Below are 22,643 nucleotides of genomic sequence, written 5' to 3' on the forward strand. Positions count from 1 at the left end.
CAGAAACCCAGTTTGACATTTACTAGTTAAGGAGCCTCCAGCAAGTCACTGAATCAGCCGGAGATTTGTTTCCTCATCTGTGGACAAGGGACAGTAATAGTTCCTCCCTCATCCGGCTGTGGCGAAGATTAAATGAGTTAATCTGCATAAAATTGTTCTGAACGAGGCCTAACACAAGGTAAATACTCAATAAAGTGCTAGCTTTTACCACTATTTGATGTTCTGAGGTTAAGCTGTGCGGAGGGCTGGTCTTGGCCCAGGTCTCCACTTCCTCAGGCTATTGCTCAAGGTAATGTGACACTCAGCTCTCAAACTCAGGCCATCCCCAGAGGATAGGCAAGACTGTGAAACAGGTCAAGTGTGTGTGTGTGTTTGTGTGTGTGTGTGTGTGTGTGTATGTGTTATGTGTTTAAGAGACTTCCTACTCCCATATTCTCTCTGCTTTTTACCATAGAGAATAATCATGACTAAAAGTACTTTGCTTTTGTATGCAAGTTGTAATCTGCTTTCAGAAACATCATTTAATTTGCTGCATCCAACAGCCCTGTAAAATAGTTGGCACAAGGTATGTGCCCATAAATGAGGACCGAGTGAGGGAGATGAGGTGTGAGCCAGCCAGTAGGCAGAATGATGGGGCACGGCTGACCAGTGGCAATGCACAACAGATTCATATTTTGAATCCACGCTGAAACAGCTAATGTAATCCCTATTTTATCAGCGAGGACTCCGAGTTTCCTAGCTGGTTGATACTTTGTCTAAGATCACACGGCAATGAAGGTAGAATTACATCGAGAACACAGATCCTCTGGTCTTTAAACTAGCCCTGTGGCTGGTATGCCTATCACTAAATATGCATGAAATCAAGTTGGTTTTATTTGGTTCCAATAATAACCTGGGTACTGACATGCACAATCCTCCCGGCTTTTTGCTAATGAAGAAGTATTAGAAGGCTGATAAGGGGAGGCTTCTCTGCCTTTATCTCAGAGGAGTGACTTACAAGATTGTGGGAAGGAAGTGAAGGAGCACAAGGCGCTTGCTCGGTGACTTCCGCTCTCTTTTTTGGAGGGGGCTTGCCTGAGGACACAAACGCCCTTTGTCCTTGGGTGAGCATTTTCCCTGCAGGGAAGGGCTGTGACTGTTCAGTTCTGCCTGTGGCTGGGGTGAGATAAATTTGGGGGAAAGGTAATTTTAGAAAGCCCATTGGTTGTGTATCAAACACAATATACCAAACAATGTTCCACAGAATACTTGCAAAATTTTCAAAGTTCAGTCTTTTAAAAGGGGATTCCATGGGTGTATGAGACTTTCATACTGCAAGGTATCTCAGCCTTTTAATATGCTAATAAACACTGAAAATCTCCAGAAGGTGAGATTTCCCAAACTTCTTGAATGTTGGAACCTTTTCATCCCCAAAGCACAGGTTATGTGCCCATGATAAATGGAACATGGTTTGAGAAATCTTAAATAAGGACATGATAGTAATTGTAAAAAAAAAAAAAAAAGAAAGAAAGAAAGAACAGAAGGAAGAAAGGAAAAAGAACGCTACCTATCAAAAGACATAAAGACTTTTGGGACATTTTTCTGATAAAGTGAGGTGGGCTCACTTTCTAGTGGCTATATAGTCATGCATCACTTATAATCTTATATAAGACAGTGGTCCCATCCTATATAATAAAAGCCTAATATGCTAAGTGTCCAGTCATCAGGTTGGCCATTCAACCAATCAAAGTATAATATGCTAATGAATGCTAAGGCTGCTCAACCGCTCGCCAGGGCATGCACTGACCACTAGGGGGCAGATGCTCCTACTGGTAGGTTAGCTTGCTGCTGGGGTCCGGCCAATAAAGACTGAGCAAGATGGGCCAGACACACCCTGGAGCTCTCCTGGAGCCCTCCTGCGTTCCCTCCCTGGCTGGTCAACCTCCTGTGTCCCTCCCTGGCCCCAACTGTGCACTGGTGGGAGCCCTTGGCCTGGCCTGCACCCTCTCCTCAATCCAGGCTGAGGAACCCCCTGCCCCCTATGAATTTCATGCACTAGGCCTCTAGTAACATTATAATGGAGCTGAAAATTTCTATTGCCTAGTGATGTCATAGCCATCATAAAGGTTGGAGTGCATTACTCATGAGTCTGTGGTGATGCTGGTGTAAGGAAACCTACGGTGCTGCCAGTCATATAACAGTATAACCATACACTATGTACAGTATAAAATACTTGATAATGATCATACGTGACTATGTTACTGGTCACAAATACTTACTATTGTGCTACCATTCCCTACAGTATTCAGTACAGTAACATGCTGTATAGGTTTGTAGCCTAGAAGCAATAGGCTATCATACAGCCCAGGTGTGAAATAGGTTATACCATGTACGTTTGTGTAAGTGCACATGATGTTCACACAACGATGAAATTGCCTAATGACTTATTTCTCAGAACATATCCCTGTCAAGTGGTGCTTGATTGCAATAAGGTCTGTGTGTGTGTGTGTGTGTGTGTGTGTCGCGTGCCCCCAACCAAAATGGCAGAGCCAGTCACAGATGTGAGGGCATACTCAGTTAATTTCTATAAAAATTATAGCCCCATCAGAAGAAAAAATGAAAACAATTCATAGTAAAATGAAGTAGAATATAAATTGGTTCAAATACAGCTATGTGTCAGTAATCTACCAGGAGGGAGTGCAAATTCAAATCATTTGAAGAAGTAGGTTAGCCAGAATCCATGAACATGAACGGTGAACACTATCCATTTGAAGGCAAGAGCTTGGCGTTCCCTAGCCCAACTGGCATGGCTCAGTGGTTGAGTGTCGACCTGTGAACCGGGAGGTCACGGTTCAATTCCTGGTCAGGGCACATACCTGGGTTGCGGGCTCCATCCCCAGTGTGGAGCGTGCAGGAGGCAGCCAATCAATGATGCTCATTCATCATGGATGTTTCCATTTCTCTCTCCCTCTACCTTCCTTTCCAAAATCAACAAAAATACATTAAAAAAAGAAAAGAACTTGGGGGTTCCCATTGGCTGGTCTTAAGGATGGGTCAGCATGTCTGATCAGCTGCGAGAAATACCACCCTGATGTCTGCATCTCCAGCCAGAGCCTCTCAGTACAACGACCCATTCAACCCACTGGAAAGGTGTCCCAACTCACCTGAGTCAGTAGAACTGTTTACTTAGCATGCATTTCTTTTAGCCTCAGGAAAGCATAAAGTTACATGAAGAGCTCTAGTAAGCTCAGAATAATATTTTAATTTTATGTTTAGAAATAACACGCATACCTTGCATTTCGTATTTTAAACATTTGCAATGTTTAGTTTCCTGAAGATAATTTTACATTTTAGAATGTCTAAGGGGTTATCCTTGTAATGCCAATTTAAAATATCTAAATGAGAGCTATAATTGATTTAGATATGTGATTTCAGTTGAAAGGATATGAGAATTTTATTAAATATGTAAACCTTTTTTGTAATGTTCAAGAGAACTTAAGATTCATTATATTTTATAATTAGTTTATTATATTTATGAACACTGCTTACCTACTTGCGATTCTTTTGTTTGTTGAGCAACTGAAGTATTATTTATTGTTACAAAAAAATACTGAATACATTAAATGTATAAATGCAGTTTAATAATTCAAGGGAATTTAATTAATCAAATTGTAAACATTCTCTTAAAAGGGAGAGTTAGAGCCCTGGCTGGTGTGGCTCAATTGGTTGGGCAACATCCATGTATTGATGTGTGTGGGTTAGATCCCAGGTAGAAGGCGTGCAAGAAGCAGCCTATTGATACCAATCAATATTTCTCTCTCTCTCTCTCTAAAAACCAATGAAAAATCTTTTTTTAAAAAGAGTTATATTTGAAAGTTAAAATTCAAAGCTTGAAAGAAAACTAGATTATCAAATTTGTAATAAGTTAAACTGAATTACTGTATATTGTCATCTTTGCCCACACAACCTGTCTTTAAGAACTCTCCATGCCCAAATTGCCCTGTGATGGCAGGGGTTAGGGCAGGGGTGGGCAAACTTTTTGACTCGAGGGCCACAATGGGTTCTTAAACTGGACTGGAGGGCCGGAACAAAAGCATGGATGGAGTGTTTGTGTGAACTAATATAAATTCAAAGTAAACATCATTACATAAAAGGGTACGGTCTTTTTTTTTTTTTTTAGTTTTATTCATTTCAAACGGGCCGGATCCGGCCTGCGGGGCCGTAGTTTGCCCATGGCTGGGTTAGGGGGTGGGGAGGTGGTGGTGAGAGACAGGGAGAGTGGGACAAAGGTCTTGCTTGTGTAATCAGTAGATACACTAACAGTATCAAAGAGTACAGCATGATTGATTGTAACCCTGTCTATATTCAAGAAACATTTTTAAGATTCTGATCTAGGAAATGGGGTCATTTAAATGTAATCAAGATGGGGTTCCTCCCCTCCAGCAGTTTTTCCTTTTGACCACTTTTGCATTTCTCTGCTCTCCTCATTCAGTGGAGGACTTTCCAGCAAACACTTTCACTTTCTGGCCTTGACCTGCTTACTTTCACTTAGTGGAAAAAAACAGACATTGCACTCAGACAACCTTGAGTTCAAATCCTCATTTTGCCATTTGCGGCATGACCTTTAGAAAAGCTATTTGGTCTCATTGCTTTAGTTTCCTGATACATCAAACTGAGATAACAGTATTATTTACCTCTTCAGGTTGTTGAGAAAACCAGACAACAAAAAATAAAAGTGCCTGGCAACATGCACAGTAAAGGGTGGCAATTAATCCTGCCTATGGTTTCCATCAGTGTGCATGCAGAGACAGCACGGTAGCTTACGTTCACCTATGATAAAATATGTTTTAGGTTTCTGACCACAACAAGAGTGGACGAGCGTTGGTAAGAAAACATTTGGGCCAGCAGATAATTGGAGGTAATTTTCTCCACTCCTAGCCTTTGTTATCTCAATAAGTGGCAACACCGTTCTTTCTCTTGTTTGGTCTAAGATCTTGGAATCATGGTTGAGAACGTACAGAGTGCAGCTTCTTCTAGCCAGCTCCTTCCACCATCACCCTCCTTGGGATTCCTGCACTGTCCCCCTGACCAGTAGTCCCCCTTGCACTGCTGTACCATCACATTGGGTCCTCTGCAAGGTAGGGGAGTCCTTTTCAAACAGAAGTTGGATCATGTCACCTTTCTGCTTTCAAAACCTTCCACTGGCTTTCCATCTTACTAGCAGAAAAAGGCCTTTCACATCTGGCCCCTGAGTCAACTGGCATTACTTTTATTCCTAGAATATGGCACACTGGCTTTTACTTCTCTTCCTTTGTGCTTGATATTCCCTCTGCCTGGACTGCTCTTTTATTTTTTAATATATTTTTTTTATTGATTTCAGAGAGGAAGGGAGAGGGAGAGGAATTAGAAACACCAATGATGAGAGAGAATCATTGATTGCCTGCCTCCTGCACGTCCCCTACTTGGGACTGAGCCAGCAACCCAGGCATGTGCTCTGACCAGGAATCAAACCCTGACCTCAATAGGTTGACACTCAATCATTGAGCCACATTGGCCAGGCCGGACTGCTCCTTTTTTGATATCAACACACTCACTCACTCATGTCATTTAACTTTTTGCCCATATTAACTGAGCAGTCTTCTCGAAAATAAGGTACACTTTCAACCCCCACCCCACCTTATTTTACACAAGCTTGGTACATGTGGTTTACCTGACTTGCTAGCAGCTGAATATATAGTCAGGTACTCAAGTTTTGGCCAATGGATAAGTGTGAGTGACAAGACAAGTCCTGAAAGAGAAGATGTACGCTCTCAATTTCTCATCCTTTCTAGCCTGGTGACTGGAATCTGAATGCAATGGCAGGAGCTAGAAAAGCCAGCTTAGACTACCAGATGGAAGATGTGTGTTGAGACAGTAGGGAAATCTGCGCCCTTAATACCTCGTCAACTCCGGAATGCTTACATCTGAATGGTCTCCTACGAGAATACACTTTTGCCTTGTTTAAGCCATTTTCTTTTTCTTTTTCTTCTTTTTTTTTTTTAATATTTTATTGATTTTTTACAGAGAGGAAGGGAGAGAGATAGAGAGTCAGAAACATCGATGAGAGAGAAACATCAATCAGCCGCCTCCTGCACATCCCCCACTGGGGATGTGCCCGAAACCCAGGTACATGCCCTTGACCGGAATCGAACCTGGGACCCTTCAGTCCGCAGGCCGACGCTCTATCCACTGAGCCAAACCGGTTTCAGCAAGCCATTTTCATATTATTTTTGTTATGGAAGTCAAACTATAGACTAATACAGAGATATATATTTTTTGAAAGTCTGACTGCCCTTCCAACCCCCACCTGAGAAGGGACTGAAATGTAAAGTCCATGAGAATGAAAGCTCTGCTTGGTTCACTGTAAACAGCTTCTTGAACAGGGTACCCGAAGCATTCAGTCAATGTTTGTTGAATGACTGAAGGGCAAAACCACCAATATAATGGAAGGCCTTGAGGGATGCCCTGAGGAAGGACATGGCTGGTCAGTATAAGTAAGTGATCTGTACAGACAGCACTTAGCAATCTGTGTGTGGTTGGTTTTCTGCTCCGACAGTATCACATAGGCAGGATACAACCTGCTATTCCCGTTACCCGAGAGGCATAAATACTTGCAATATGGTTGTACGTTTCTTTTTGTAATTTAAATGAAGACTCCCAAGTAAAGTTCATGGTTGTAATGAAACTGGGCCACAGAGTCATGGAAAATTGTGACAAGGTTCCAACTGATGAGGAAAGGTCACAAGTAGCATGCTAAGCACAGATGGAGAAAAGGAACTTGTGTGCTAAGAGCTTGAGATGTGTGGCCAAGATGTGCATCAGTGCAGATGGCAAAAGCTGATAGCTGAAAGAACCACAGACAAAGATTGCACAAGCTGAGTTAGAATGAAACAGAGACATATCACAGGGTATCAGTAAGACACTTGAGGGCAAATGCTGTAGACGTAAAGCCACTGAGTTCCTGGGTGAGTAAGAATATAAAGAGATTTATAGGGCCAGGATAACATTTTTGGTATCAAATATCCTTTTCATGCTATTAAGTTTGTTTTGAACATCTTAATTACATAGATCAGCTAATGCAAACAACTTAAACCATCATGGTGGCTTTAAAAATATATACAGGAATGAGATCCTGTAGGCCTGGGATTAAGTCACCTAAGCTTTAAAATGTTCTATTTCCTGAGTGATGAAAGTTGCAGAGGTTTGGGCTATCTTGCCATACCACACCCCTGGGTGTAATATTACTGAAATAAAACAAGTCAAGATTTGTTCAGTCATTTTACAATATATATGTAACTTCTGGTAACAGTTAGTGGTATGAGGTTTCTTTTTGTTGAATAATTAGGTAGAAAGTTTTCTTCTTAATGTGCCTCTCTGCTTGAGAATTTCTTAGTAACAGAGTCATTTCTCCTTTCTAGAAACATAACACACACTCATAGCATAAGAACAGCTTTTAGATTAGGACTAACTGAAAGTTAGTAACAATAGTTACTTCTTTGTCCTCTACCTCATTCTTGTGCCTAATCATTGCTTGAATTTTGGTGAGGCCTCTCATCTTGTATAATGGATATATCAGACTGACTGAAGAGTAGGGTAACTATATGTGCTGCCTTTATATTGTGGCTCATTTATCTGAGGATTTCATGTTGCAGCCACTCCAGCATTTCAGAATGGGCACCAGAATACAGCAATCAAAGTGATCAAAATATGGTTTCATTTAAAACTCCTTCACAAGGGGAATCAAGGCTTTTCCACATTTGGTGCTTTTTTTGGTCCAGAGATACTTAAAGTTTCTTTTCAGTGAGCATGGCGGGTGAGGTGCCCTTTACTGGAACTAGTTGATGGCACAGGCCCCACCCCACCTTTGGTGATTTTCATCATGATATTCAAATAAAGTAATTTATGCACAGAAATATCTTGTAAACTACAGGTATGTATAAAACATAGATTATTGTTATCATTATGAAAGACGGCTGCTTGGTATAGGCCAGTGGTTGGCAAACCGTGGCTCGCGAGCCACATGCAGCTCTTTGGCCCCTTGAGTGTGGCTCTTCCACAAAATACCACGTGCGGGTGCGCACGTACAGTGCGAAGTTGATTTAAAAATTTAAGTAAAGTTTATTAAGTTAATTTTAGGGAACGTTGTGGAGTGAAAAAAGATGTAGTGTCGAGGATTGAGAAAGGTATGTTGAGATAGTTTGGACATATAGAGAGGATGAACGAAAGGAGATAGACGAAACAAGTATACAAGACGAGTGTGGATGGGAGAGTTGGAAGGGGTCGACCTCAGCGAACGTACCTCAATCAGATTGAGGACGTTTTTTAGCAAAGGCCAGCTTAGGAGTACCTTAATTAAGTTAATGACAATGTACCTACCTATATAGTTTGAGTTGAAAAAATTTGGCTCTCAAAAGAAATTTCAATCGTTGTACTGTTGATATTTGGCTCTGTTGACTAATGAGTTTGCCGACCACTGGTATAGGGTATAAGAACTTCAGGCTAGAAGCCTTAGAACCTATGAACCTGAAGAAGGGTGGGTTCCCCCTTGTGGAGGGAGAGAAAGGGGTCATTTTGAGGGAGAACAGTGGGAGGCCCTGGTTTGAAGATGACCCTATTAAGAATCATGTAGTCGGGAAGTCCTCTTTCACTGGAAGTGCTTTGGTTTGATAGTAGCTGCTGCCTGGAGAAGATCCATGCATTGTGAAACTTCAAAAACAATCTAGGCCAGTGGTTCTCAACCTTCCGGCTCTTTAAATACAGTTGCTCATGTTGTGACCCAACCATAAAATTATTTTTGTTGCTACTTCATAACTGTAATGTTGCTACTGTTATGAATCATAATGTAAATACCTGATATGCAGGATGGTCTTTGGCGACCCCTGTGAAAGGGTCGTTTGACCGCCAAAGGGGTCGCGACCCACAGGTTGAGAACCGCTGATATAGGCTAATAGATTTGTTTCATTGGGTGGATCAGATAATGAGCCTTATTGTCCTGAGAGTTTACTTATTGAAAAGAGGATTATGTTTAGTAACCTATGTATGTCATTTATCAACTCTTTAAAAAATTTAAAAACATAGAAAGCTCCCTGGCCAGTGTGGCTTAGTCTGGTTGGAGCATCGTCCCATGCCCCTAGGATCTCATGTTCAATTCCTGGTCAGGGCACATACCCAGGTTGTGGGTTTGATCCCCGGTTGGGGTGCATACAGGAGGCAACCGATTGATGTTTCTCTCTCACACTGATGTTTCTCTCTCTCTCTCCCTTCCTTTCTCTCTAAAATCAATTTAAAAAAATGTCCTCAGGTAAGGATTAAAAAAAAAATCATAGACAGCTACTGTATTCTCATCACTTTTGAAGTAGTCTTCCCAGAGGTGCTAGTTCTGCAGTAAATAAGCCCCGGCTTTAGAATCTTACCAAAAGGCAAAACTTGCTTTCCTTGTGCTGTTTTCCTGTACACTGAAGCCAGTGTTTTGGAAACCTGCAGTTATCTAAATTCCCATCGGGTGACATTGTTTAATCTAACATGCCCTCTTTCATATATGAAAATAGCTCCAAGGACATCCACTGCCCTGCTTTGAACTCTCTTAAAGGTAGTTGGGAGGGAGTTTCCAACCCCACTCCTTTTCCTCTGGTTTTCCTGCCCCTCCCCCCCTTTCCCTGAGCTGGTCCAGAGAGCCTCTGGCTGCTCCCCCCGCAAGGGCTAATCAGGGGAAAGAGCCTCTGACCTTGGCTATAAAGCACCTGTCTAATCACTGAGCTTATTAGGCCACCCGGAGTCCAGATGCATAAGTTACTGCAAATAAACATTTTTGGGGTGTGTGTGTGTGAAAATTTAGGTCTCTGATACTGAGAGGAAAAATCGATTGCTTTAAAATAACAACTACACCTATTTCAAATATTGTAATGAAAGTATGCAAAAAAACCAAAACACAAACCCTCACATAAAAAAGGCTGCAAAAATGTTATTTTCCTTTGAAGGCAGTAATAACTGAAAATAACAGGTTTCTTTCAGGCCACATCCTAAAAAGATAGCTGCTTTTTTTATGTCTTAGGCCTATACAAAGGTCTTCAAAGACCCCTGACCCCTGCCTTCTGAAGATTTTAGGCTAACACATTTGTTTTAAAAACTATGAGGTGCCTAATTTTTAAAAAACAACCGGCCACACCCCCTTCCTCAACCATATTGTCCCATCATCCAAATTACACTTTATGAACAGCCTTGATGTGCTCCACGCGTGCAAAAAGTACACAGCGTGGGTAAACTACTTTGCCTTAGGAGTCTATATTTAGTCATCACTTCGTTACATTATTTTATTTTTGTGAAATGAGAACTGATCGAGCAAACCTTTCCAACAGACCCACCAGACGATAAATACCACCATATGTTTGACTCACAGTACATTTGGGCACAAACACTTCAATTACAGCTTTGTGTTTAGTATCAGAACCCTTCTCTTGTGCGCGTGTTTTCGCTACAGATCCCTTGCTCTGCATCCCATTCTGGAAACCGCCTGTGACAGACAGAGCACCTTCCCAGGTACGCTCCCCAGCAGCAGATGTGTTTATGCACACAAAGGTGTGCGCGCACCTTTCCACGCACACATGTCCCCGCGCCGCGCTCCCAGCACATGCCCGCCGCGTGCGTGCGGCCGCGCACCGGGTCCCGGCGCACAGGCGGCCCCGAGCCCGCGGGAGCCCCGCCCGCCTCCCCGGCCGAGTGAACCGGCTGCACCGGCTGCGGCGCGAACCTCCCCACCCCCACGGGGGAGGGGGAGGGGGAGGGGCGGCCAGTGCCGGGAGGCGCCTCGGAGCGCCAGCGGGTCTTTCTTTTATTTTTTAAAAAAGACTGCGCCGCACACGCCCGGCCCCAGCGCCGCCGGGGCAGGCGGGAGGGAGAGGAGCGAGGCCGGCAGAACCCCCCGCACCCCCTCCCGGAGCCGCCGCTGCCGCCGCCGCCACCGCCTCCCGCTCCGCGGCGCCCCTCCCCCGCCGGCCCCTCCCCCGCGCGCCCGCCCGGCGCAGGCCGCTCGGGTTTGTTTTGCTGCGCGGCCGCCGCCGCCGCCGCCGCGGGCCTCCCGAGCTCATTTTTGCCTGGCTGGTCCCCGCTCCGCGCTCCCCAGTGTGGAGTGTCTGAGCCGTTGGCTGCTCCGAACCGTTTGGCTCTTTCCCTTAGTAACAGCTTTCCCCTTCTGCCTCAATTCCTCTCCCCGCGCGCCCTGCCCCCGCGCGCCGCCTCCCCCCGCCGCCGGCCGCGTGCGCCCCCGCCCCTCCCCCCGCGGCGGGAGCACCTCCGCTCGCCACCTGGGGACCCGCGCCGCGCTCCCCGCCCCCGCCCGCCCGGCGCCCATCCCCCGCGCCCTCCGCTCGCCGGGGTTATAATTGCCTCGCACCCCCCGGAGGGGTTATTTTGGGGTGGTTGGAGGCGGCGGCGGCGAGGAGGGGAATTTCCTTGTGCCTCCATTCCCGGGAGGGGGGAGCGGCGTCGGAGGCCACCGTTTCCAGGTAAGCGCGGGGGGCCGGACCCCGGGGTGGGGGCGGCCGCGGGCCCGGGTGGGGTGGGGGTGGGGGGCCCGGGTGGGGTGGGGGTGGGGGGCGCGGGCGGAGGCGGCCGGCGGGCGCGGGGCCGCGGGGGAAGGGGCGCCCCCGGAGCAGGCATTTTTCAACTTGGCCCTGTGGGCAGCCGGGGGGAGGGTGGGGGAGGGGACGGCTTTTCGGGTGTCCCCTCCCCCCCCCTTTTTCCTCGCAGGCTGCTTTGAAAATGCTCACGTGCCTGCCCAACCCCGACCCTTTCCTGGTCTCGGGGGATCCTTACCCTGATTATGTTGTCCCCGAAAATGTGCACCTCGGCCTGCTCCCCCTCGTCCAGCCTCGGTGCACGGACACCCCCTTTGAGTGTGTATGTGTGGGGGGCGGCTTTCAGGAAAGAATGTGCAGCAAATTGGATCAAGGAGCCATCATGAGGCCGACTCCTCGGGAGCCTATTTTTAGCGGAGGAGCGGGCTCTGTCGGGGCACGGTGCTGGGTCGGTGCTCCGGCGGCGATGGGAGTCTGCTGCCCCCTGGGGCGCGTCCGCCGCCCCGGCCCCGGCCTCGGCCTCGGCGTGGAGACCCGGGCCGGGCGCGCGGGGCCGGCGGCGGCGGCGGCTGTTGGGGCCGCGGTCCGGGCGGGGGCGCCGGCGGGGGAGGGGCGCGCGGCCGCCCTGGAGGACGTGCTGATTGGGAACTTGGTGCTTTTTTCGCGTCCGAAGGGGGCCTTGGGAGTCACTTTGAAGTTGGGTTCAGAAGTGTAGCGTTGGCAAAGTTATTGCCGGCTTCCTGGTAAGTTTGGGGTGGCGCAGAGGCGCGTTCTTTGGTGACAGTGTGCAGGCCACGTTGTGAGGGTGGTTTCTGGGGAACTTCCTCTTTGCAACCGATGTCCGTTTCTGAGCAGAAACTGACTTTTATTTCAGCGGAATATTCATCTTCAGCGGCAGCTCGAGGGAAGCGGTGCATGTGCCAGCAGGTCCAGTATTTTGGGAAGTTCCTAATTTGCCGAAAACAGGCATCACTTTGCAGTGGCCACCGAGATGGGATTGTAGGCTGTGAACATGGTGTGTTTCTTGTAAAATGTGGGTCGTAGTGGCTCTTTAAAAAGGCGCCTGCTCGGTTGTCTAGTGACCGTCCCTAAAGTAATTGGGTGATCGTCAGTGACCAGGGTTGGAACCTGGTTGAAAACTAGGTTTGCTCAGTGTCTGGAGTTTCCTTCCCACCATGGGCTGGGCAGGCACCAAGGTGAACAGCTTTGGTACCTCCGTGATTTACAGTTGACTTGGGGAAGTTTACTATTGGTTTTCCTGTTTTCCAGACAAGAACTTTATGTGGCTCTAAACAAGCGTGTGAATAAACGATGGCGGGTGAATTGCGGGCTATTTTTAGTCTACATGGTCTGCCCGCCCCTCCCCCCAGGTCCTGAAATCATGATCTTCCTTCCCTCTTTTTTCCTAAAGACTCTTTTATCCCATTGGGAAATAGAAGACACCTGGTGGTGTTTTCAGCCACTCACCTAAGACAAATTGTAGTAAATATCCTCGCTACACATTGAAGGTGCAGCGAGTGACTTTTTGGCTACCCCAGTGTGTGTGGTGCATTTTCATTTTTGTTGAATCAGACCTCTGCTACATTCGTGTATTTTAGTAATCCTGACTTCCTGGGCCTGTATGTTCTCACCGTTTTATTAAGCTGATAGTCTAGGGAAATGGAGCAGCTCTGTCTCCATGAAGACGGTGTGTATGTTGGATTGTATCATGGGAGTTCATGGCAAGCAAGCCTCGGAAATGATCAGTGAGGGTTCTAGCAATAGTGAGCATTTATCTACCTGTGGAGGAGGGGCGGCAGATAGAAATGTGGCCGAGAGTGGTGAGGTGGGGGTTGCGTTGTTTATACTTCTCCCTCTTAAATTGGGGTTTTCTTGCTTGTTTTGAATATAATATTTTCCAGTTCTTTTATCATGCATTGTCTGATGCATGTAATCACAACCATTAAATCCATAAATAACTACTGTTTTTGCCATTTGAGTAGTTAGAATCAGACCCATAGGGGAAAGCACTAAACTGTACTGGGGCGAAACAATGTTTACATGGAAAAAGTTTTTCTTACTATGAAGGAACTTAATTAAGGGACTCGTTACTGGCTTGAAAATTGTTACTTAGCTCACCATTAGTTAATGGAGGGACGTTTGGTTATTCAAGTGATGGAGACACATTGTAAATGAAGTGGCCCTTGGTGGAGGTTGTATTTTTGCATTGGGTGCTTCAAGGAAGTGTTCAGCATTTTAATAAACTTCTTACGTGTGCCCAGGAATCTTTCTGTTGCTTGTGTTCTCAACATCTAATTAAGGTTTATCATGATTACCATGATGCTTGCTTACAGGAGAACAAGACATAACTGCTTCCTGTGTGCTGGGAGCCTTCAAGCTAATGTGCAGGAGGGGTAGACCCTTCATAGAAACGTAGGGGCTACTAATGAAAAAAGATGTGAACTAATGGACTTTTTGAACAGCAACCTGTTGAATAAATACATGTTTGTATGTTGCAATGAAATATAAGCACAATCTTGTGAAATGAGTAGCTGACAAAGGAATCCGCCCACAATTTACTACAGCATTATTTCTGACTGGACACATTTTGATGAAGTTCATAGAAATAATTTGTTGAGTTTGTTCAGTTTCTGTATTTATGTAAAAAGAATTGAGTGGAATGAGGATGGTGGTAAGTCAGGGGAGAGAGATGGCTAAATATTGACATGTCTGGGATTTTGTATTTTTCTAATACAAGTGAATTTGACTCTTCACAAATAACATTTACAGTATGAAATGCAAAAAAAAAGCAGCTAACATAGAGACATTTATGCATTCCCATAAAACAGAAGAGGTAGGCCCTCAGGGCTATGTAATGAAGAATTAATAAGAGTATGGTCCAGCTTGGAGACCACCATGGTGGTATCTCCTGTTCTATCACCAACAACTTGAATTTAAAACAATTAAAAAATAAAATTAAAAAAGCTGTGTGAGAGCTGTTGTTGGAGAAGTTCCCTATTCACCACCTCTGGGATTGGGCTAGTAAGAATACAATGAATTGCCCTGTTAAGAAGAGCCAGAAGAAAGGGACTCAGCTGGGGCTGTGCTCTAGGAAAGGTGAGAGAGATGCTTTCTGTGCCATTTATACCTCAGGCTAATCTTGAGATGGGTAGTATTGGGGTTTTTTTTGTGGACTATGAAATAGAAGTGCAGAGAAGTTAATTCACTCATCCAAGGCCTCAAAATGATCAAATGATGCACTACAGTCCACCCTATCCATCATGTTCTTTCTAGATGGCTGTGGCTGCGCCAAGTCTTTCCAGCTGTCTTGTCTTTTCTCTAGATATCCTTGCAAAAACTAGTGTTTCTAATCAGGTTTAAATTTCTTCAGTTGTGTGTCTCTACTAACAGGGTCAAGTGATTGCAGGGATAAATGAAATTCATGGGATTCAAACATCATTGTGCTTAAATCTCCAGAACTGTTTAGTAAGATACAGTCTTGGCAACTGCTGTATATTCTATCTTAAGGTTGACTGTGGTGAAGGGCCTCTCCAAGTCCTACTGCCTGCAGACCTGCAGAAATAAGAAAATGTGGTTCCATGCCTATAATTAAGAAGGAAAAGCAAATAAAAGTACCCTCAGAGTACATATTCCTTGAATAAGAAACATCCGTATTTTGTGTAATATAGTGATTCCATCAGAGATCCTGGAGGCCAGCTGCCTGGGTTCAAACCCGGGCACTCTCCCGTACTACATGTGCCCGGAGGGAGTAACTCCTGCTGTACTCCGTTTCCTCCTCATGGGGACAGTCGACTTTGTAGAGTTCAGAGGATTGAGAGAAGTGTATGTGTAAGGTGCTGAGAACAGTACTTGACATACAGCAAGCATCATGGAAATGTAAGGTGTTGGGGATGATGATGATGATGGGTTTGGATTTGAAGTTTGCTTCTTTGTATTACATTTTATTTGCTTGTTACTTGTTTTCAGTGGAGGCATAATGTCATAGAAAGCATTTGGCAGCTTTATTTCCTGAGTTCCTTGTCAAAGTATTTGAAATAAATTTGGCTTAATTTATTTACTATCAGTTGTGATTAAGGCCTACCTTGAAGAATTAGATTGGATTTTAATAATATCAAATTATGTGGTTGGTGTAGGGACAGTGGTGCATCTTTTGCATGCCTTTGTTGCTGTTCTGTCACTTGGGCTTGGACTTTTTAAATCCACTTGTACCATTTTAAATATTTTCCCAACTTTAAAATTTTTGTTTGTTTTTCAATGCCGTATTCGGTAGTACCGAGGATCTGCTTTTTTTGATTGGAGTGATTACTTCAAGTGGGTTATTGTTTCTCCAGCCTTGACCTTTCATCTGTGTTCTTGCTCCATATTTCAGCTGCTGTCAAGACAGTTCTCCTTGGAAGTTCTGTTCCTCTGAAATATCTGTGAGCCTTGTCTTATTTTCACTTCCCATTTTTTACTATTCTTAATTCAGCGATAATGCTAACTACTGTTGGAGTTCTGAGTCAGGACTACCCACATGCTTTGACAGGTACTTGTGACAATCTGAGTGGGTGATACCTTGGTTTTTAAGCGGAGAAACCAAGGTTCAGGGTATATATAAGTGGCGTTAGGCCCAGCATGTCTGTGGTGTAGCTGGTGTTCTTACTAGCAGTCCACTGTCTTCTCAGTGAGTGAATGAAAAAATGAATGAGTGAATGGTTTTCAGTCTGGGTTATTGCATTAATTTTCTAGTAGGTTGCTTTGAGCAGCCTTTCTTCTTCATCCTATCTTCTGTAACTACTGACAGTGTAATTTATTTAAAATACTGACTTCATCATGTCACTTCCCCTGCTGGAGAACCCATAATGGCTTCCCTTTGCCAACTGGATTGCGTTCATATGCTTCAGTCTGGCTTTTAAGGCTCCATTCTACCTATTCAGCTTAATTTCCCACTCCTTTCCAACTGGGATTCTTGCCTGCCTATCAAATACTGCAGTTTTCCATACTCATTACTCTGCTGCTTTTGTGCATGCTGTTCCTTCCATTTGTCCTCTGGATGGCCTGATTTCAGTCCCACTTCTTCGATGAAGATTTTTCTGGCCATTCTGACTCAGGATATTTCTTCTCTGAGATTCCATTGATTTAGTGACTATCACAAACTTCATAATTATTCATTGTTTTATGAGTATGTATCATATTAGCCAACTATACATCATATTTCTTGGACTTTTCCCTTTTATAGTATTTCTTTTATAGTATTTTAAAAAAATGTTTTGATTGATTATTTTAGAGAGAGAGGAAGGGAGAGGGAGAGAGGTACATTGATCAGCTGCCTCCTGCACGCCCCCTACTGGGGATCGAGCTGGCAACCCCAGGTATGTGCCCTCACCAGGAATGAACCTGCAACCTCTTGGTGCACGGGACAATGTTCAACCAACTGAGCCACATTGGCCAGGGTGTTGCAGAATTCTTGACTTTATCTCACACCATCTTCATGTTAAATGGATTGTTTCTACAAGGGCCAATGCTAAAATACAATGGCAGTCCTATAGATATGGCAGAAACTTCTTTTTGACTTAGGCCTTCAAGGTTTAGGTGTACGATAGTCAACATTTAATTGTTAATTTTGAATTAAAAGAAAACAGTGAAAACTTAGAGTGAAATGAAAATGAATAATTTTGTCTTAATTCAAGAATGGTAGCCACATTGGTGAAAAACCTACTCTAGTTGGGAATCATGTCACACTAAGTTGGTTTATCTGGTTATCTTTATGCCTGTTTTAACTTAAGATTTTGGACTTTATGTATTTATTTTTAATCTCTCAGGCTTTTTTGCTTATTATTTTCTTGGTGGTGTGCCTAAATAAGATTTTATTTTTAGCTTTCAGTATGTTTGACAGCATTCTGACCACATTGGAGTCCCATTTGAGCCATTGCTATGAATGTTTTAACATTTAGTATAGGATGTATCTATTATATTGTGTGAGTGAGTTTAATTTAACAGAAGAATGTCATTGTGACCATCTCCCTTCAGTAGGATTTTATGGTAAGGTTGTGCCGTATTACTAGTAGTTACAAACAAAACTGGGTAATTTATTTGAAACACAGCTAATTTGTTTATATCCTTCTGAAATTTTTAATGTTTAGAGTTCTAAAATCTAAGTTTTTTAAAGCATGGTTTTTATTTGCATCAAACAAAATGAGTTGGACATTACCCTGCTTTCTGAGGGATTAGATTCCTAACTCAGAATTGATATAATCAAACTATAAGGGTCATCCTGAAAGATCAACAATTAAATTCCAGTAAACATAGAAAGAGTATTCAGATTAAGGAAAAGATTTGTGTGAAATGAATAGTTTGAAGAATGAATGAGGAAGAATAGGTATTGAATGTTTAAGCTGGAGGTTTGCCACCTGTTTTCTTCTGTAGCTGTGAAAGTTTCTTTCAGGAGGTAGAATAAAAAAAAAAAAAACAACCAGAAGAGAAACATGAGGAGCACAGGCCAAAAGATGGTCATTCCAATATCTTAATAGAATAATTCTTATGAAATGGTACTCTGTATTCTCAGACTTTTTTTTAAAGATAAAGATGTTTAACTTCTTTTAATTACCTTAAAACAAAAACAGTGAAGAATTTTTACTCTTTAGGAACTAGATTTCAGTCTACTTCTTGATATCTTTATTTTGCCTTAGAACAAAGGTGGTACCAGAACTTTTTTTTTTTTTTGCATTGAGTCCTTTTTAACACTGAATGATAAGACGTTATAATGAAATAATCAGTGACTGTTTTTATTCTTACTGCTTATCTACTTGCATGATAGGAAGCATTTTAAATTTTAACTTGTGTTCACTATTACGCAAATGATTTTTTATCAGTTTTTGTTAAAACTGTGGGTTTTAGTTATGTGGGTAAGTGATTTAGCGTCTAGTAATATGTATTAAGAGGATCACATGAAATAGTAACTAAAGTTTGCTCATTCAATCAATTTCTGTATTAAAATTCTCAAATTCTGTCACTTAATTTTATGTGATTTTTTTTTTTAAATATATTTTATTAATTTTTTACAGAGAGGAAGGGAGAGAGAGAGATAGAAAGTTAGAAACATCGATGAGAGAGAAACATCGACCAGCTGCCTCCTGCACATCTCCTACTGGGGATGTGCCCGCAACCCAGGTACATGCCCTTGACCGGAATCGAACCCGGGACCTTTCAGTCCACAGGCCGACGCTCTATCCACTGAGCCAAACCGGTTTCGGCAATTTTATGTGATTTTTAAAAGGAAGATCTGCATGGAAATTTGCTTAATTTATGGTTTTAAAGACTAAAAAAATCTACAGCCTTGTGTAGAATAATAGTCAGAAAGTACTTGACATTAGCATGAGCAGACATCTTGCTAGAGAAGTTACAGTGATAGCCTATTTTGGTGGTTACCTTCAAAATAGGTAATAAAACAAAAATTATGGGTTAGAGAGAGGTGTTTTATGCTTTCTCCTTCATTTGAACAGGCTAATTGTGTACTAATTTTGTTCCATCTCCATTTTGATGCTATCAGATGCCATTAACTCAGACTGTAAGGCAATGCTTTGGGTTTTTGAAATAAGGTAGTAGGAATAATGAATGATTTTCCTTAACATCTTATTTTCTGTATTTCTACATAATTATCCCCTTATGGTATAAAATTTATCGTATGTGTGTAAATTTTTAGTTGTTGTTTGTAGCTGTGGCAATGTTCTTTGGCACCTGTTTATATAAAAATGTAATATGCTATATAGTTAAAAAATTTTTCCTTCACTAAAGTGATGTATTTTATCTAAGTCACCTTTCTCTGGTTTTCTTAGTAAGCAATGTACATTTGTGAGATCATATACAGGTTAGGAGTGCAGTCTGTTACTGTGTCAGGGAAATAGTTTTTCTATTTAGTTTTTCTATTCTTGTGCAAAAACTAACAGACCCTCCCAGAATTATTTTTTTGTCTTTGGACTTTCTTATGTCCTGCCAGCAGAGGTCACCAGTTTTATTACCTGGTGAGAGATGTTTTGTGTGAAGTGAATTGGTCTTTTACAGGTTTGTTTCAATTTGATGTTTATGACTTTCTTGTTAGTGTTTTTTATAGAGTCTTCTCAAAGATACCTTTAAATGAAAAAAAACAAGGAGGCAAGAGACCTTGTGTAGTCTGTTGCCATTTTAGCTTAGAAAGGGGGAGAGGAGTGGAAAGGACACACATGATAGTGGGGTGTGTTATGATGTGTATGCATGCTTGTCTTATGTGTTTAAGATGTCTCCAGAAAGATGCACAAGTGACTTCTAAGAGTGGTTTTGGGGGCGGGGTTGGGGTGGAGAGATCAGGAGGTAAGATGTGGGAGAAGCTTATTTTTATGCATAATCTTTTGAACTGTTTGAATTTTGTGTTTTACCATTTCAAAAAAAGGAATGATTGTGAAAAATCAAAGCTTCCAATTAAGAATTCTTAATCTTTTCTATTCCTTTCACTCTGGACAGTCAAAAGAAGAGAAACTATGTTAATTTCTCTCATGCTTTTTAGTCAATTTTTAAAAGAGCTGGAACACTGTATATTCCTGCATGCAGTTATTTTTATTTCTAAAATTTGTTGTCAGAATTAGAGCCAGTGAGTATGATGATAAGTTTTGGTTTTGTTTCATGATTGAGTCATCAGACAAGTAAAAGTATTTAGTGATAGTGACTGGTGATTTTTGAATCCTATCCAAGGTTGATCATTAGAAATTAATTCATTGCAAAGTTGAAAAGATTTTGGTTGTGTAGAAGTAATGGTGCCTGATTTCAAAGTGTTGTTTTGGAAATTAGGTGGAAATTGGAGTGCTCATAGTTTAGCAGTTGATTTTAATAATTATGATAATCTTTAATAAAATGGGATTTGTGGAACCATATATTCTGACATTGCATGGATCCTAACATGATTATATATTATTGACTCCAAGGAGACAGATAACATTAGACTTTGATTTCATTTTTGGTTGCAGTGGGTGTCACTTGTAATTGTACATTGGCTGTTTAGTTTACCCAAAGGGTTGCCTTCTAGTTGTGCTTACTACTTTTAAGTTAAGCTGGAACAACCTCAGAGAAAGGTAGCATCTGTTTTTGTGTGCATTTAATTCTGCTGCTCTGACTGACACTTGTGTTTCCTGAGAGCAGTGCCTCTTTTTAGAGCTAAGAGGATGAAGTAGGGTCTGTGCCTGATCTTTGGCAGTAGCCCTGACTGTAGGGTGTTAATGTGGTAAAGAGCTCACCTCTGAAGCAGGCATACCTGATTTGAATCCTGTCACCCCTATTTATTAATTTGTTATATGGCTTTGGGAAATTATATAACCACTAGCGCCCCGGTGCACGAAATTCATACACGGGGAGGGGGTGTCCCCTCAGCCCGGCCTGCACCCTCTCCAATCTGGGACCCCTCGGGGGGATGTCCAACTGCTGGTTTAGGATATCCCTCTTGCAATCCAGGACTGGCAGTTGGACATACCTCTCGCAATCCAGGACCGCTGGCTCCTAACTGCTCACCTGCCTGCCTACCTGATTGCCCCTAACCACTCTGCCTGCTGGCCTGCTCACCCCCAACTGCCCCCCCTCTCCGCTGGCCTGCTCACCCCCAACTGCCCCCACCCTGCTGGCCTGCTTGCCCCCAACTGCTGCCCCCGCTGGCCTGCTTGCCCCCAACTGCTGCCCCCGCTGGCCTGATCACCCCCAACTGTCCTCCCGTCCTGGCCTGATCCCCCCTAACAGCCTCTGCCTCGGCCCCGCCACCATGGCTTTGTCCGGAAGAACGTCTGGAAGGTCTCCCGGTCTAATTAGCATATTACCCTTTTATTAGTATAGATTCCAATTGGTTTCCACTCTGAAAAATGGGAGTAAAGGGTAATTAGTACTTTTCTTCATAGAGCATTTGTGGGGATTGAAATGTGGATGCATGTAAAGCAAATTATTGTAGGGCCTGGCACAAAGGAAGCAATAAATGCTAGCTACTGCTTGGTACTTCGTTAGCTGCAGGAGGAACAGCTGTAGAGACGGCAGAAAAGTGACACCCCTCCTGTAAACCTGTCAAGGCTTCTTGTGGCAACTGCAGAGAATGGGATGGTTAGAATTCCCAAGTTAGAGAGAGGGCTGAGACCACCACATTTGGTGACAGCTTTTATTGCTCACTCTGAAATGATACTGTGTACTGTGGAGCTTTGTTCTTCTGATACATATGCTGTCTTACAGTGATATTTTATGTTGAATTTGGTCATATCTTTGATATGTTTCAAGGAAAAAAGGTTCCTACCTTTCTTAAAAAATAGTCTTCTTGCTTTCTGGAACGGAATCTTGGCTCCTTTATCCAGTCTTTGGGAGATCAGACACTGCTCTGCTCTCTGTGGGTACTGCTTATGGACAGATCAGTCATTTTAAATAGGCATGTTACACACTATGCAAACTTTGACTTGGACTCTCACTAAGAAATACTATGACCTAACACAGGATGTGTCTATGTGCAAAAATACTGAAAGTTTTCAGAATGATATTTGCTTTAATGCAGGGTACACATTTTCAGTACTCTTATTTTTTGTTTAAAAACATGCAGGGTGAGTCGAATATACAACATTAGAAAAGGGATTCATCCTTTTCTACAAATTCATTGACCCTTGAACTCATTGTGTTCGTACTGTAAGAATTGTGAGGGTCCGCTTGCTAACCCAGCATCCTGCTGTACAGCTTTTGGAGTCTGCAGAGACAATGAATATACTCAAAACCTAAGTTAAAAGAAACAGAGACTTTGACCAGTTAAATTTGACTTGTCCACGTGTTCCCTGATACTCATATAGTCTTTCTAGTTTATTTCCTTTTGGGTCCCTTCCACCCCATTAGAACCCTGGCCTTTACCTGATACTGATAATGTCATTTTTGCCGGACTTTTAATCCCTTTGATCTTGGCCTTCCCGAAGGGCTCAGAGCATGCACACTCCATGCCTTTTGTCTCTTTAAACCAGCCATTACTGTACCCGGTACACGTGGTTCTGTGGCCCAGGTTGACTCTTAATTCTGAATTCTGATCTACTACTACCC

General features: G+C 43.1%; 1 protein-coding gene and 1 long non-coding RNA gene across 8 annotated transcripts in view; one reads left to right on the forward strand and one right to left on the reverse strand.

The window, feature by feature from the left end:
* The window catches only part of LOC139004089 (uncharacterized), a 637,181-nt gene extending 625,158 nt beyond the window's left edge, over nucleotides 1–12,023 (reverse strand). Inside the window, exon 1 of the long non-coding RNA XR_011470331.1 lies at nucleotides 11,830–12,023. This is a non-coding gene — a long non-coding RNA (uncharacterized lncRNA). The remainder of the gene's footprint in view (nucleotides 1–11,829) is intronic.
* The window catches only part of TBL1XR1 (TBL1X/Y related 1), a 168,850-nt gene continuing 157,384 nt past the window's right edge, over nucleotides 11,178–22,643 (forward strand). The window contains exon 1 of one of the 7 annotated variants that reach the window (XM_070406779.1): nucleotides 11,178–11,519. Coding sequence is in view for 2 of the 7 variants with exons in the window: in XM_070406778.1 (XP_070262879.1) it covers nucleotides 12,429–12,606 (178 nt within the window). In the remaining 5 variants the exon portion in view is untranslated. Of the gene's footprint in view, nucleotides 11,520–12,222; nucleotides 12,607–22,643 lie in introns of those variants that run through there. The other 6 variants (XM_070406776.1, XM_070406775.1, XM_070406778.1 and 3 more) reach the window with 6 other exon arrangements.

This window comes from Myotis yumanensis, unplaced genomic scaffold, assembly GCF_028538775.1.
Source record: "Myotis yumanensis isolate MYYU_CA2020_CCGP unplaced genomic scaffold, mMyoYum1.0.hap1 SCAF_2, whole genome shotgun sequence".
NCBI classification, from domain to species: domain Eukaryota; kingdom Metazoa; phylum Chordata; class Mammalia; order Chiroptera; family Vespertilionidae; genus Myotis; species Myotis yumanensis.